This window comes from Panthera pardus, unplaced genomic scaffold (assembly GCF_024362965.1).
Source record: "Panthera pardus isolate Hobbes unplaced genomic scaffold, ASM2436296v1 HiC_scaffold_2, whole genome shotgun sequence".
In the NCBI taxonomy this organism is placed as follows: Eukaryota; Metazoa; Chordata; class Mammalia; order Carnivora; family Felidae; genus Panthera; species Panthera pardus.
The window spans coordinates 65170728-65188257 of NW_026526765.1; the positions used below are offsets into that span (position 1 = coordinate 65170728).

Genomic DNA, 17530 nt, shown 5'->3' on the forward strand with positions numbered 1-17530 from the left:
AAGGTCTTTAGAATGTTCTAAAACTTCACTATCCAATACAGTAGTCACTATCCACATGTGGCAACTGAATACTTGAAATGTGACTAGTCCAAATAGAGATGTGGGGTTAGTGTAAAATACACATCAGATTTTGCAGACTTAATACAAAAAAAAAAAAAAAGAATATTTTGCATGTACTGGCTTAAATACATTACTAAAAATAATTTCACTTGTGTTAAATATGGCTAATAGAGTATTTCAAATTATACATGTGGCTCACATTATATTTTGATTGGACAGCACTGCTCTAAAAGAATAAAGTTCAGGGGGAAAAACTGTTCTTAAAGGAGAGGACAAGCCATTAATTAATTACACTTTCCATACTTTTCCCCTTGAACTTATCAAAAAAATCTTAGGTTTCTTCCAAGGCCACGTTCTCCCATGGCAAACAGAGACCATCAGGATTCTATCTAGGTCAGAGGGGCAGAATGGCAGTTCATAGGCTGGAATGTGGCTTGCAATTATAGTTGACATGGTAGTTTTCTTAAAATCTGAGTAAGTTATTACCTTTTTAAAATGGGGAGATTTCATATGCAGCTCCAAATTTGTAGGTGCTCTTTTAAAAATGGTAAGCTCTTGGGGGACAGACAGGCTCAATAATCAGAGCATGTGACTCTAGGTCTCATGGTCATGAGTTCAAGCCCCTACCTAGTTGGGTGTAGAGCTTACCTAAAAAAATAAAATAAAGGTATTACCTATAAAAAGAAATGGCAAGTTCTAGCAATACTGGCCTTACATGGAAGCCATCAGCCACAGCTACAAAGCAGAAACCACCTTAGGACAGGGAATGGACTCTCCAGCTTGCCATATTGTATTCCCTACACTGAGGCAAATTCTTACTGGTGGAGTTAAAAAAAAAAGTAAAACATTTCTTGTAACCATGTCTTAATTCAAAGAAAACAGAAAGGTAGATCAAGAAATGTATGTATATATATATGTATATATACATATGGGGTTTTTTTTTTTTTGAGGAAGTGAAGAACATTCAATGGTGTTTAATATAACTACAAAGTTTGTCTGTTGAAGGACTATATTTTAAGTCAGAATTTCGCAACAACTCTGGCGAGTGTATGATTTTGCAATCCCTCATCTGGTCTGGCTGGATCCAACATTATAGGAGATGTTGAATAATACCAGGTCTCCTTTGAGCTTTGAGTTGATGTCAAGTCACATCTGTCTGTTTCCAAATTTACCCTAAAGGTCTAAGAAAAATTCCAAAGTATTATTAGGCAGTTTGTGTAGACCTGGTTAAGACCTACAAGACACAGGTTTGAAAGAAGTAGATAGTGCCCTTCTGTCCCTTAAAGTACTCCTCACAGAACTTCAGCTTTGAAAGCACCTCCTGTCCTGTCTTGCCTGATCAACTCTGAGAAGTGTGTAGGCGTGGGATTCCACAGTGAGGTAGAGTGACTTCTAGGCACACAGGTAGCCTGTGGAAAAGCATACACCAGACCCAGACCCCTCTGCCTTCTGGAGGGTGAACAGAGGCAGATGGCAGGAGGAAAAAGGTGGAAATGAAAGAAGCCTAAAGAAAGGCCTAAAGAGAGGTGGCAGTTTGAAGGGGCAAGGAAAGTGAAGAGGAAGTCAGATATTGGAGAGTAGAAACAAGACAGTGGAAAGGGTGAGGGACGGCCTCCAAGGAGAATGAGCTGAGGCGCTATGTCAGTGGCTTTGGGAGAACCTCATTCCACCAATGGCAGAATGGAGCCCAGAAGGGAGGTGGTTTGCCCAAGGGCGTCCAGCACTTTGCCAGGTGGGCCCTAGATCCTGAGCTCAAGTATCTCGATCCCAGTCCAGGATCTTCCCTCTGTTCATCACAGGGAAGACAGGCCAGTGGGTCTGAGACAGGTAGCAGAGTCGCCATCTGGTTGGCGATAGCGCCATTAACAAAGACCCAGGTAGCCAAATCCAAACAATCCTAGGAAGCGAATTTGAAGCCACGATTTTCACGTGGCTGAGGCTTTCCCCAACTTCCAGCTCAAGTCGGCTTCAGAAAATACCCAACCACTATTACAGAGACTTTCGGAATCTCCCGAGAGATGTTCAGGAGCTTTTGAAAATGTAAAGGAAGCAATCAGACATCAAACAGCCGATATTTCCGAACGGCACAATCTCCTAAAAAATATTCAGGAATATTGGAGACTGTGGGAAGATGGTTAAGAAGCAGGCGAAATCGGCCAATTGGCGTTCGGGAATTTCCGCAGCTTCTCGAGGAGCACTCGGTACCTCTCGGCTCTTTGCGATCTATTCAGAAGTCTTTGGGTCTCCGTTTGGCCGGTCTGTTCGCCGTCTAAATCGTAAGGGCGACTGGTACCGACAGTCCCTCGGCAATTTCCGGAAGCGTTCGGTATTGGCCCGAGAGTGGCGCCCTCTGACGGCAGGAACTGTCACCACGGGAACCCTCACGCTGCGCCAGTAGGCGCAGGCGCAGTTGCGCGCCGACGGCCCGTTCAGAGCGGACGTGGTTGCTACTGAGGTCACTTCCGGCGGGTGACGGTGCGGACGGGTCAGAAGCGTAGAGGCGGCGGCAAAATGGCGGCGCCTGAGGAGCGGGATCTAACCCAGGAGCAGACAGAGAAGCTGCTGCAGTTTCAGGTAGCAGCGAGTACTCGGTGCAGCACATGCCGCCACGGGCTGGGGAATGGGCCCCTAGAGGAGCCCAGAAACCTCCTCAGATTGGGCCCGAGATTCTTCTCAGACCAGCGGCGGCCCCCTCCCCCCAGACGCCAACTGCCCTGCTGCTCCCGGCCCCGAACCTCTGTCGGTCCCCGGCCTTCCAGCCAGGGCTGCGGCCCTCTCCTCTCCCTTCAGCGGGTCAGCTTCCCTGGTTTCCCTTAGCGGCACCTGTCCTCAACTATCTTTCCCAGTCCGGCTACCCGTCGGACCTTCTCCGCCCATCGACTCTAGACCTACCGAGATGCTTAATCCCCACCAAGGAGTTGGCCTCGTTTCGGGTCTCTGGAAAACCTACCAGCATCCCATGCTATTTCTGCAAATATTTATTGATGGCCTCTCGGGTGCCTGGTCCTGTACTGGGCGCTCTGGTGGGGGAGGGGGCAGACCTGGCCCCCGTGCCCTAAAGGTGTGGGAGGACACCACGTAAGGAAACAATGCAACATTGTAAGTGTCATCAGTGGCTTCTGACTTGGTTTATTACCCTGGGCTTATTCCTGGACTCCGGTTATTGACTGTGCTTGAGGTGGGTGGTAATTTGCAGAAATCTGCCTCGTTTTAGTGGTTGTCGTGTTAAGAACTTTTGGCACTAAGCACTTGTCTCTGACCTGGAGAATCTGGGTGGGTACCCACCAGGGTGGGTAACCTTGTCTCTTTATTACCATTATAATGGATATCAGTTTCCTTGTTTCTCAAATACTTCTCTTAATAAGTCTACCCCCTACGGATGTTGTGGAGATCAAATGAGTTTATGGATATATGAAGGGCTTTGTAAACTGAAATGTTGCTAAATGGTATTGCTCCTATTACTCATTATTTAACTTAGGATAGAATTAAAGTTAGTGGTACACTTATTCCCGAATAGAAAATGGGTTAAACATTCATTAATTCAGCAATATTTACCAAGAACCTTAGTGCTTATGCACAGCTGGTTCAAATACCATTTATTTGAGTACTCATGATGTTGTAAGTACTGTGCTAAACACATGCATAGCATGCATGATCTCATTTAAGACAACAACCCTGTGAGATTCATGCTGTTAACAATCCCTGTATCGCAGATGAGCCATGGGGTTTAAGAAGTAACATACTTTGGTTACACAGCCAGTAAGTGGTGGTGTCAGATTTAAAGCCAGATCCCTCTTTCCAAAACGGTTTCTGATCTCTTGTGTGCTGTACCACCTGTGTACAGCTGAGAGTGGAATGCAAATGCTGTGATATTAAGTCTTAAAAAAAAAAAAAAAAGTTACTACTGTTTTGTAATTTCTTTGATTAGATTTCACTATAATTAATTTTGAGGTGGGTTTTCTTTAAATTGAGCAGTGGGTTGGAAGTGTATAATAGAAAACTATTGTAGAAATAGTTGACATTTGGGGCACCTGGGTGGCTTGGTCGGTTAAGCGTCCGACTTTGGCTCAGGTCATGATCTCACGGTCCGTGAGTTCGAGCCCCGCGTCGGGCTCTGTGCTGACAGCTCAGAGCCTGGAGCCTGTTTCAGATTCTGTGTCTCCCTCTCTCTCTGCTCTTCCCCTGTTCATGCTCTGTCTCTCTCTGTCTCAAAAATAAATAAACGTTAAAAAAAAAAAAAAAGAAATAGTTGACATTTGATTGGAGATTTGAGTAAAGAAATTGAGGACAATATAAATTAGAATGAATAAACATCAGACAACCAGCTTCCTCTTCCTAGTAGAGGGTAGGAAGGTAACCATGTAACTTATCCCTTACAACGCTTTAGGGGTAAGCTCCCAGATTAAGTGTTATGAGGTGATTTGAGTTATATGTCATGATGTACTTAGTCTCATAGTGGCAAGACATGAATATGTGGTAGTATTTCTGAGGTAAAGTACATAGGTACCTCCATTTGTCTTCATTGGACATTTAAATCAGTAAGAGGTGAGTAGTAGATTAAAGCTACATTAAAATTGCTTTATGAGGGGACCCTGACTGGCCCAGTCAGTAGAGCCTGCAACTCCTGATCTCAGGGTCATGAGTTCAAGCCCCATGTTGGGTGTAGAACTTACTTAAAAAAAAAAAAAAAAAAAAAAAAAGATTGCTTTATGAAATCGGATTTACTAAGGCAAATGCATTTTGCATTTATGTGTTTCTTAAACAGTTCCTGGATCAGGTTCATCATTCAATTGCCATTAAACATTCTTTGAAACTTAACTAGGTGCCAAGCATTATATTAGGTATTTAACATACCTTAGCTTTTTAAAATCTCGTAATAACTCTGTAAGGAATTAACCCCCATTCGTTTTGTAAATGGAAATTTAGAAATCCATACCCATTACCACCTTTTGTATAACCTATTGGAGGAGCTGTGTGTGTGTGTGTGTGTGTGTGTGTATACACACTCACATATACATATATATACACATACATGAACAATGAGTATCCTGCAGTATATTAGTGCTCATAGTGCAATATGGTATAAACAAAGTGCTGTGGGAATTAGGGGAAGGTTAGGAACATTGATGGAGGTGGGAGGGAGAGAAGAGAGGAGGATGACTTAGTAGTTAAGCATTTTTTGTATTTATTATGCCTTAGGCATGGTGCGAGATAGTTTATAACTATTGTGCTTAATTCTTGTAAAGTGCCATAGATGATATGGCTGCTCCTCGGTGAGGAAACACATCTATTGAAGTATTTGCTTGAGTTCATTAAGCTATTAAATAGTGGAGATGGAATTAGAAATCTAATTGGTCTGGGTCTGGACTTCAAGGCTGGGCTCTTTCCACTGTACTTTGCTAATTTTGAAGGAGGAATAGAATTTCAACAGGTGGTAGGCAGAAAGATGCTCAAAGCTGAGGAAATGGCTTGAGCAATGCATGAAGATGGAATAGTGTGGAGTGTTGCTGTGATGGATTTAGAAATCTGGAAGTGAAAAATAAGATTGGGAAGGTGAATTAGAGCCAGATTTTGGAGGCCTTTCAAAGCTGTGCAGAATTAAATTTTAATCTGTATACATAGGGAGCCATCACAGGTTTTTTCAACTAGAGAATGGGATAATACTAGGTTTCAGGTTTGCTTCACTAACAGTATGGAGCGTGTGCTTGGAATATCCATAGGAGTTAGGACAGAAAAGGGTGGTACTGCTGGGAACTAGTTCTCAGTATGTTGTTTCATTTGATATATTGAAATTAGCAAAAGTAAAATATTTTAGAAATCTTAGGTTTCCTCTATTTCACTTTTTTTGTGACATGTGTTTTGACTGAACTCCCTAGGGTGTATTTATCATGCTTCTCAGTCTGATGTTTTCTTAGATTTTTCTAGTTATCCTTTTCTCCTGTTTATTTTGGAGCCAATTGACTATGAATAAAGCACACATTTGTTTCAAGCTGTTCCAAATGGAAGAGAGTAGGTTTTAAGAAGAGTTAATGCAGGGGCACCTGCGTGGCTTGTTCAGTTAAGCGCTTCGGCTCAGGTCATGATCTCATGGTTCGTGAGTTCGAGCCCAGCGTCGGGCTCTGTGCTGACAGCTTGGAGCCTGGAGACTGCTTCAGATTCTGCTCATGCTCTGTGTGTGTGTGTGTCTCTCTCTCTCTCTCTCAAAAATAAGATAAACATTAAATTTTTTTTTTTTTTTTTTTTTTTTTTTTTTTTTAGTAAGAGTTAATGCAGGTATGGGTAAGGTTACTGGTATTGAAATCCACTTCCCTAAATTTCCAAATATAACAGACTCCTCTAGTGCCTTGGTTTACTGCTTCTAGGTTGCTGTTTGAACACCTGGAGAAAGATGACCTGGACAGAGAGAAGGGATTAAAGGAGCTATATGCATGGCCAGTGGAAGAAGAAATTATCCTTTTCTGCTTTTGTACAGGAATAAGAAATTTCTGTCCTTTTAAATGAATATTAGGGTTGATCTTTGTTCTTTTAAATTATAGAAAGTTAAGCCTGAACTCTGGGCTGTAGAATCAAGCTTATAATTCATTTTGAAAATCTCTCGTTGGCTTCATCTGACTCTTTATTATTACCTAAAGGAAAAAGAGTAATATGATGCTCTTTGTTCATGTATTTTTAAAAAATCATAGAGTGAGCTGTTTGAACTTTTTGCCAGGGAATTTGGTATTGTAGGAAAGCCATGAGCTTGGAAACTTGGGCAAACCTGAACTAGCTGTTCAGTTTAGCTTCTAATGAGTTCTGTGACCTAGGGCATGTTCCTACTTTTTTAAATCTTTCCTCATCTATAAAATAGGGATACTGTTCCCCAATTCACATTGATTTTTGTTTTTTATTTTAAAAAAATCTCCCAAATAGTGCATACTTTTTGCAAGTCAGCAATGTAAAATTGTTTAAAAGGGTAATTAAATCTCATCTCATTCCCCCTCCTCATTCCCAGTTTGTTGTGTGTCTTTGTATACTTTTTTCTTCTCCATATACAGATATACATGCTTAATGTATATGCTAACTTACCCTTGACTGTTTAGTTGGAACAGATGGCTTCCATTTCCTAATATGTTCTCTGTGATATGTCCCAAGTATTTCTGCTTTCATCAGTTGAGTTGTACTCTTAACAGTTGTGTTTGCTACCATACCATTGTGTGCTGGTTATATTTGTCATAAAAATATGATACAGAAACCAATAAAATATCAGTGCAGGAGTTTTTATCTGAAACCTTTATCTGACAATTAAATGCTTTGGGGAAGGTCTGTAGGGTCAAGTTGCTGAAAAACAGCTGTTCAGTTAGGTGAGGACAAAACAGGTATAAAGATAACTCTGGGAAAAATCACTGAGATTCAGTATTGTGCCCTTTCTGCTTGGCAAGTGTTTGGAGTTCTTGCACTCCAAGAAATTAAATCCGTGTCTATGGCTATGATTTATGCTAGAAAGACTCCAAAGAATGCCAGTGGACCCATTTCCCTTTTTTGTTTTTAAACGTTTACTTTTGAGAGATAGAGACAGAACATGAGCAGGGGAGGGCAGAGAGAGAGGGAGACACAGAATCTGAAGCAGGTTCCAGGCTCTGAGCTGTCAGCACAGAGCCGGATGTGGGGCTCAAACCCACGAACCATGAGATCATGACCTGAGCCGAAGCTGGATGCATAACTGACTGAGCCATCCTGGCACCCCAGTGGACCCATTTCCTAAAGAAAAGGGTAGGCTTTCGTCAAAAGATTGCTGCATGAATGTGTGTGCTTTATGTTTTAAATGAAATAAAATAATGTGTGGAATATTTTTATTCCCCACTTTAAATGACTTAACAATTTTTTTAATGTTTATTTTTTGAGAGAGAGAGAAACAGAGCATGAGTAGGGGAGGGACAGAGAGAGAGGGAGACACAGAATCTGAAGCAGGTTCCAGGCTCCAAGCTGTCAGCACAGGGCTGGGTGTGGGGCTTGAATCCACAAACTGTGAGATCATGACCTGAGCCGAATTGGACGCTTAACCAACTGAGCCACCCTTAACTGACCTATTCTCGTTGGTTAAGAGAGTCTGCTGTCTTTGTCTTAATAGAGGTAGGATCGTATTATAATTTTGAAAGTCAGCACAGCATAGTAGGTTGTCATGAAGACTGGCTGTGAAGTAAGACAATCTGAATTTGAATCCTGCTTCTCCAGGTATTAGCTTTGTGATCTTGGGCAAATTACTTAACCTTTCTGCCTTAGTTTCCTTGTCTATGCCCTTACTGTATTACCTCATAGGGGTTATTTCAGTAATTAAATGTTAATATATCTAAAATATTAAGCACTTGAATGTTAAACATTATTAAGGTTAATACTTTGTGGGTTTAAAAAAATTTTTTTTTAATGTCTGTATTTTTGAGACAGAGCATGAGCAGGGGAGGGGCAGAGAGAGGGGGAGACACAGAATCTGAAGCAGACTCCAGCTCTGAGCTGTCAGCACAGAGCCCGATGCGGGACTCGAACTCACAGAGTGTGAGATCATGACTTGAGCTGAATTCGGACGCCCAACCGACTGAGCCACCCAGGCGCTCCTATACTTTGTGGGTTTTAAAACATTGGGGGACAGTCAGGTTGGTTTCGTACAACTAATGCTACAGTGAATATCCTTGTATATAAAATTCTCAATCAACTTTTATTTATTAGTATAGTTCTAGGCACGTATACAACAGTTAAATATAATTAGATTAAATATAATCTAGGCACAGGATACAACAATTAAATATAATTCCTACCCTTGTGGAGCTCACATTCTAGTTGAGGAGACAGAAGAATTAAAGTAAATAAAATATATAGTATGTTAGGTGGCTATAAATGCTGTGGAGGGAAATTAATAGGGAATTTTGAGGAGGGCATTTAATTTTTTTTAAGTTTATTTATTTTGAGAGGGGGAGGGCAGAGGAAGAGGGAGAGAATAGGCAGGCTCCACATTCAGCACAGCACGATCTCAACCTTTAGATCACTCCTGAGCCTGTATCAAGAGTCTGATGCTTAACCAAATGAACCACCCAGGTGCCCCGGGTTTTAATTTTAAATAGGATTATCGGGGCACCTGGGTGGTTCAGTTGGTTAGGCGACCGACTTCGGCTCAGGTCATGATCTCACAGTTTGTGAGTTCGAGCCCCGCATCAGGTTCTGTGCTTATAGCTCAGAGCCTGGAGCCTGCTTTGGATTCTGTGTCTCTCCCTCTCTTTGTCCCACCCCCCCCCCCACCCCCCGCTCACACTCTGTGCCTCTCTGTCTCTCAATAATAAATAAACATTAAAAAAAAATAAAAAAGGATTATCAAGGGATGACCTCACTGGGAGTGTGTTAATTGTGTGAAAATCTGGAGGAAGTACTAAACAAATGTGGATTTGGATTCCAGATAGAGGGAATAAGGCATACAAGAGTCCTAAGGCATGGCCTCAAGAGACCTTGTCCAGGAATGGCCAGGAGGCTAGTGTGGCTGAGAGAAGGAAGAAGAAAGTAGTAGGAGAGGGGTGCCTAGGTGGCTCAGTTGAACGTCTGGCTGTCAATTTCAGCTCAGGTCGTGATCCCAGGCTCGTGGCATCAGACACTGTGCTGAGCATGGGGTCTGTTTAGGGTATTCTCTCTCTCTCTTCCCCTCTTTCCTTCCCTCCCTTCCCCTCTAGCCCTCTCCCCACTTGTGTGCTATCTCTCTAAAAAAATAAAAAAGAAGAAGAAAGAAAATCGTAGGAGTTAGGGTCAGAGAGTTGAAGGCAGGGCTAGTTCACAGATGGCCTTGAGGCTACTATAAGGATTTTGGCTTTAACTCTGAAGCAAGTGGGGTAGACATGAGAGGATTTGTGAGGCATGAGAGGTAGTGACGACAGGATTTATGATTTATTAGGGTTACCCTAGCTGTTTCCTTGAGGTTAGCCTGAAGGAAGAGAAGGGAGGAGTAATGGGGTGCCTGGGTGGCTCAGTCGGTTAGGCGTCCGACTTCGGCTCAGGTCATGATCTCACAGTTCATGGGTTTGAGCCCCGCATCAGGCTCTGTGCTGACAGTTCAGAGCCAGGAGCCTGCTTCGGATTCCGTGTCTCCCTCTCTCTCTGTTTCTCCCCCACTTATGGCTCTGTCTCTCTCTCTCTCCTTCAAAAATAAATAAAAACATTAAAAAATTTTTTTTAAAAAGAAGGGAGGAGTAAGGAGACCAATTAGGAGATTTTTGCAGTGATGCATAACTGCTTGGACCAGGATGAAGTAGGAAGTCATGAGGAGTAATTGGATTCGGAATATATTTTGAAGGTAAAATGGATGATTTTCTAAGGGATTGTATATTAAGTGAGAGAGGGAGAAATTAAGGATATCTCAGATTTTTGACCTAAGTAACTAGAAATGGAAGAGTCATTAACTGGGATAAGGAAGGCTATGGGAGGAGCACATTTGGGTGTGGGGCGAGTTCAGTACCTCAGTTTTGGTTATGTAAAGTTTGAGGTTTGTATTAGACATCTAAGTGAAGATGTCTAACTGGATATATTAGTACTTAGTGCAAGAGAATGATCTAGGCTAGCAATACAAATTTGGAAATCATCTACATGTAGATAATATTTAAAGCCCTGAAACTGTTTAGATTATCTGTAGAGCAAGAATACATAAGAAAATTTGAGATTTGAAGGTGTTTTTGTTAGTAATGTCACTTAAACATCTATTGAGCATTTACAGTTGACTCTTGAACAACATGGATTTGAACTTATAAGTGGATTATTTTTAATAAATACAGTACAGTATTGTAAATGTATTTTCTATCATTTTCTTAATAACATTTGCTTTCCCCTAGCTTACTTTATTGTAAGAATATAGTATATAATGCATATAAACCTACAAAATATGTGTTAATCAGCTGTGCTATCAATAAGGTTTCTTTTCAACAGTAGGCTATTAGTAGTTAAATTTAGGGGAGTCCAAAGGTCTCGATTTTCAACTGCATAGAGCTTGGTCCCCCACCGTCCATGTTGTTCTGGGGTCTACCATACTCTATCCAGAGTGCTCTAGATTCATTGTGTCATTGATTCCTTTCAAAAAATAAATGGTGTAGGTTCTGGTATTGGTGAGTAAACTAAGATCTGTAGGTAATTTACCTAAGGTTAGTCGTGACAAGCTTAGATTTGAATCTAGAATTCTGGATTCTTTCTCTTCTTTCCTACCACCTGGCACTGCCTCTCCAGCCCTAAGTGTTGATTTGTTTTCAACTATAGGTAAATGAATAGGGCCAATAACAATTGCTATGTGGTAGTTTTAAGAAAGCAAACACAGCAAAGGAAGTCAAAACTATGATTCTAAATTCAGGACATCATCACTCATGATAATTCTCTTAACCTCTTCTACATAAAAGTGGACTTTTTAAAAGTTATTTATTGAGGGGGGGGGGAGGGGCTGAGAGAGAGGGAGACTGAATCCCAGGTAGGTTCCACGCTGTCAGCACAGAGCCTGACATGAGGCTTGAACTCCCAAACCATGAGATCATGACCTGAGCTGAAATAAAGAGTCGGTCACTTAACCAACTGAGCCACCCAGGCACCCCAAAAGTGGACTTTTTAAGGAGAAAGAGAAGAATCTCCAAAAGTGGGAATGAGTAAATGTAGGCATCTCACTTCCATACCTACAGATATGAGAGAGAAAATGGGAGAGAGAAGGCTTCAGAGGAAGAAGTATCTTCAGAGAAAAGCCAAGTTTCAGTGAGAACATGAAGGTGAAGGAAGTGGTCAGAGATGTAGTTATGGATGTAGGGGATGTTGCTGATATAGTAGGGCTTTTATTTCTGTAGAACAGAATCCTAAAAATGTGTTACTTGGTCTAAACGTACTTTGTACATTTTAATAGCTATCGGTAGATTATTTTCTAGGGAGTTTTGGCAGTCACACTCTGACCAAGAGGATGTGAGAGGACCTGTTTCCCCACACCACTGCCGGCACTGGATAGTATCTTTTTGAAGTTTTGTGGATTCAGTTAAAATTTTTAAGCTTCTCGTTTTAATTTGCATTTGTAGTGGTAGTGGTGTTTGTAATTTTTGGTTTTGTTTTTCAGTCAAGTTTGAATAGCTAATGCAAACACTTGTTTTAACCTATTTCTAATAAGAAAGAATAAGGAACATTGGAGACAAGAACTGACTTATGAGCCTCTATTTTTTTAAGAGCTAGCAGGTGTCTCCAGGTATGGGGAGTTTGCTTTCTGGCCAAGTTGGTTGCAGAATAAAAGTGCTTATTTTACTATTGAATTCCATTGTTCCATAAACTCCTGATTAAGCTTCTAATGGCTATTTACAGTTATTGTGTAAATTGCCTGTCTATCCTTTGTTCACTTGCTGTTGGATTATTTGACATTTTATTATTGATTTGTAGTTCTTTATATAAAAAGGGATATTGGTCATGTATATGTATAGCAAATATTTTTCATGATATCTATCCTTTATCTCTGATTTTGTTATCTTTTCACTTTCATTTGTTAAATTGCTCACTTTCTTCTAGAAGAGATTATAGGTTAGCTGAATAATCCATCCCTTCCCCCAGTCCTTTTTATCATACTGTATTCTGTTTCACCAACCTGTCTGCTGGTACCACTACTGAATTAATAACAATAGGCTTTATATTAAGTTTTAATATCTGAAAGATAGGACTCCTTCCCTATTTTTAAAAAAATTATTGGTGGTGTTTGCAAGCTTTTTTGTATACAAAAATGATTTTACATACAAAAATTTATATGATTATAGATGGTATATACAAAAATAATTAAAAATCGTTTTGTGCAGTTGTGGGATTATTGGAACTGCATAATATATGTATATTAATTTGGGACTGGTTGACATTCAGGAACATGTACATCTCTTTATTCAGATGTATCACACATCCTTTAAAATATTTTTTGTGGGGTGCCTGGGTGGCTCAGTTGGTTAAATGTCTGGCTCTTGATCTCGGCTCAGGTCATGATCTCACAGTTTGTGAGATCAAGCCGCGCATTGGGCTCTGTGCTGATAGTGCAGAACCTGCTTGGGATTCTCCACCCCCTTCCCCCCAAATAAATAAGTAAACTTAAAAATAAAATATTTTTTGTAACTTTCTTTATCTAAATTTTATATGTTCCTTATGAACAAATCAGGAGACTATAGATGCTGGAGAGGATATGGAGAAACAGGAACCCTCTTGCACTGTTGGTGGGAATGCAAACTGGTGCAGCCACTCTGGAAAACAGTGTGGAGGTTCCTCAAAAAATTAAAAATAGATCTACTCTGTGACCCAGCAATAGCACTGCTAGGAATTTACCCAAGGGATACAGGAGTGCTGATGCCTAGGGGCACTTGTACCCCAATGTTTATAGCAGCACTTTCAACAATAGCCAAATTATGGAAAGAGCCTAAATGTCCATCAACTGATGAATGGATAAAGAAATTGTGGTTTATATACACAATGGAATACTATGTGGCAATGAGAAAGAATGAAATATGGCCTTTTGTAGCAACGTGGATGGAACTGGAGAGTGTTATGCTAAGTGAAGTCATACAAAGAAAGACAGATACCATATGTTTTCACTCTTAGGTGGATCCTGAGAAACTTAACAGAAGACCATGGGGGACGGGAAGAAAGAAAAAAAAAACAAAAAAACAAAAACAAGGTTAGAGAGGGAGGGAGCCGAAACTAAGAGACTCTTAAAAACTGAGAACAAACTGAGGGTTGATGAGGGGTGGGAGGGAGGGGAGGGTGGGTGGTGGGTATTGAGGAGGGCACCTGTTGGGATGAGCACTGGGTGTTGTATGGAAACCAATTTGACAATAAATTTCATATTTAAAAAAATAAAATAAATTTTATATGTTCCTTATTAAATTTATTCCTAGGTATTTTATAGTTTTGGTCCCTTATGAATAGAACATTTCTTTATTTCTAAATGGTTACTAATAGAAATGCTATTGAATTCTGTACATTTATCTTAAGATTTTGGATCTTTTATCTAATTTCTTAATGTTTTATGATCATTACTAATAGTTTTCTAGTTTGGTCTTTTGGGATCTTTTTGTTTTATAACAGTTTTATTGAGCTATAATTCACATACCATAAATTAACCCTTTTAAAATACACAATTAGTATATTTACAGAGTTGTGCAACCATTACCACTATTTAGAACATTTTTATCATCCCCAAAAGAAACCTGTGCCCATTAGCAGTCACAAGGTTCATCAATGTTGTGGCCTGTATTGGTACTTCATTCCTTTTTATGGCTGAATAATAGTCCATTGTGTGAATAAACTACATTTGTTTATGCATTCAATGGGCATTTGGCTTGCTTCTACATTTTAGCTATTACTGCTAATGCTGCTATGAATATATACAAATATTTGTGTGGACATGTTTTCATTTCTCCTAATAGTAGAATATCTGGGTCACATGGTAACTCTGTTTAACTTTTTGAGAAATTGCCAAACAGTTTTTCCTAAGCAGCTACGCCATTTTCCTCACCAGTATTGTGTGAGGGTTCCAGTTTCTCCACATCCTCACTAGCATTTGTTTTTTCTTTTTTATTTTTTTATTAAAAAATTTTTTTTAATGTTTATTCATTTTTGAGAGAGAGACAGAACGCGAGTGGGTTAGGGGCAGAGAGAGAGGGAGACACAGAATCTGAAGCAGGCTCCAGGCTCCGAGCTGTCAGCACAGAGCTGAGCTGTCAGCACACAGCCCAATGTGGGGCTCGAACTCATGAGCCGTGAGATCATGGCCTGAGCAGAAGTCGGACGCTCAACAGAAAGAGCCACCCAGGCGCCCCCTCACTAACATTTGTTAATCATCCATCTTTGTAGCCATCTTGGTAAGTGTGAAGTAGTATCTCGTTATTTTGATTTGCATTTCCCTAATGACTAACATGATGAGCATTTTTCATGTGCTTATTGGTCATATGTCAGTCGTCTTGGAGAAATATCTATTCAGATTCTTTGCCCGTTTTTTAAATTGGGTTACATGGCTTTTGGGTTATAAGAGTTCTTTATATATTCTGATACAAGTCTTTTATCAGATATATCATTGGCAAAAATACTCTCCATTCTGTGGGTTGTCTTCACTTTCTTGATGGTGTTTATTGAAGTTTTAAATTTTGATGGAACCTGATTTATTTGTTTTACCTTTTGTTGCTTGTCCATTTGGTGTCCTATCTGTATCTTTTGGTGTTTTACATATATAAGGTCTGATCTGTTTTTAGTTAACAGATGTGAGGTAAGGGTTCTATTTCATTCTGTTGCATGTGGGTGTTCAGTTTTTCTGGCACCATTTATTTAAAAGACTATTCTTTTCCTGTTGAATGACCTTGGAACCCCTGTTGAAAAATCAGTCAGCCATAATTACAGATTTATTTCTGGACTTTCATTTCTATTCCTTTGATCTGTATTCTTATGCTAGTACCACGCTGTCTTGACTGTTGTAGTTGTAAGTACGAAATTAGGAAATGTGAGTCCTCCAACTTTGTTCTTTTTCAGATTTATTTTGGCTATTCTGGGCCTCTTTAATTTCCAAATTGTTAGAATCACCTTGTCAATTTCTGCAAAAAAAAAAAAAAAGGCAGCTGAATTTTGATAGGGATTGCTGTTTAGTCTGTAGATAAATATGGAGATTATTGCCATCTTAAAAAAAATTAAGGCTTTAAAAAAATGTTTGTATTTGAGAGAAAGACAGCGTGAATGGGGGAGGGGCAGAGAGAGATGGAGGCAGAATCTGAAACATGCTCCAGACTCTTGAGTTGTCAACACAGAGCCCAACATGGGGCTCAGACTCACCAGCCATGAGATCATGACCTGACTTGAAGTCGGAGGCTTAACTGACTGAGCCACCCAGGTGCCCCTTAAGTCTTCTAATCCACGACCATGGGGAGTCTTTTTTTTTTTTTTCTTTAGTCTTTCTCAGTGATGTTTTATAGTTTTTTTGTGTACAAGTCTTGCACTTTTTTTGTTAAATTTATTCCTAAATATTTTACTGTTTTTGATGGTTCTGTGAAAGGAACTGTTTTATTTTTACATTGTTCATTGCTAGTGTATAGAAGTAGAATTGATTTTTATATGTTGATCTTGTATCCTGCAATCTTATTGAACTCATTATTCTATTATTTTTTTTGTAGATTTCTTGGGATTTCTTATATACAAGATCATATTATCTGTGAAAAGTTTACTTCTTTCTTTACAGTCTGGATGCCCCCCCTTTTTTTTTCTTGCTTAATTTCCCTGTAAAATGTTGAATATAAGTGACAAGAGCAGACATTCTTTATTATTATTATTATTATTATTTTTAGTTTATTTTAAGAGAGAAAGTGTGTGGGAGGGGCAGAGAGAGCCAGAGAGAAAGAATCCCAAGCAGGCTCTGCACCATCAGCACAGAGCCTGATGTGGGGCTTGAACCCACCAACTGTGAGATCATGACCTGGGCCGAAACTGAGTCAGACACCCAACCGACTGAGCCACCCAGACACCCCTAGAGCAGACATTCTTCTTGTTCTTTATCTTAAGGGGAAAGCATTGTCTTTCACATTATCATTTTAGCTGTGAGTTTTTTTCACATGTACTTTATTAGTGTGAGGAAGCTCCCTTCTGTTCCTAGTTTATGTTCTTATCATGAAAGGGTATTTTGAGTTCTTAAAAGGATTAAATGAGACAATGCATGTAAAATGCCTGATGCGTAGCTACTGTGTGGACCCAGGCCCCTCAGTGCCACACATCACCTCCAGAAGCTGGAAAAGTAGTCCCAAGGCTCAGGGTCAATGCCAGCCAGTGACTTCAGTCTTACAGTGGCCAGCACACCCTCAGCACTCAGAGGAGGGAGAGCTTCTTTCTAACTGCCCAAACCTCTCCCAGCCCAAATGGGCTCTGATCACGTTCTGTCCTATCCCAGGACATAAAAGGGGCAGGCTTCCACCCAATCCTGGAGAATGTTCAATTTTTCACATGTTCTCTTCTATTTCTGTTTATTTTTCTGGGGAGTATTTAATAAAGGGTGGACTTGAGAATTTGCAAAACTGTTGTCCCTTTTAAAACTTGGAAGTTAGTAGATAAGAAACACTTGCCTAGTAACCCAAAATATACTTGAAGGAGTAGAAGTCCTTTCAAAGAGGATATAGAAAAGATTTTACATACAGAAGACTTGTCTTATATTATTCAAATGTACAGAATTAAACCTGCGATTTGAGAATTAAAAGTGTTGACAATAAAACTTTGTAGAATTTCTTCACTTAAAAATTCAAATTTAGGGGCACCTGGGTGGCTCAGTTGGTTGAGCGTCCAGCTCTTGGTTTTGGCTCAGGTCATGATCTTGCTGTTCTTGGATTCGAGCCTTGAGTCCTTAATGTTAGCGAGGAGCCTGCTTGAGATTCTTTCTCTCCCTCTCTCTGTCCTGCCCTCACATGTACCTGCTCTCTCTCTCTCTTTTCTCTCGGAATAAATGAATAAA

At 40.2% G+C, this 17530-nt stretch overlaps 1 protein-coding gene across 2 annotated transcripts in view; it reads left to right on the forward strand.

The window, feature by feature from the left end:
- Positions 1 to 2505: 2505 nt before the first annotated feature.
- The window catches only part of FAF2 (Fas associated factor family member 2), a 77491-nt gene continuing 62466 nt past the window's right edge, over positions 2506 to 17530 (forward strand). For both annotated transcript variants that reach the window (XR_008423775.1, XM_019450398.2), the window contains exon 1: positions 2506 to 2634. Coding sequence is in view for 1 of the 2 variants with exons in the window: in XM_019450398.2 (XP_019305943.1) it covers positions 2572 to 2634 (63 nt within the window). In the remaining variant the exon portion in view is untranslated. The remainder of the gene's footprint in view (positions 2635 to 17530) is intronic.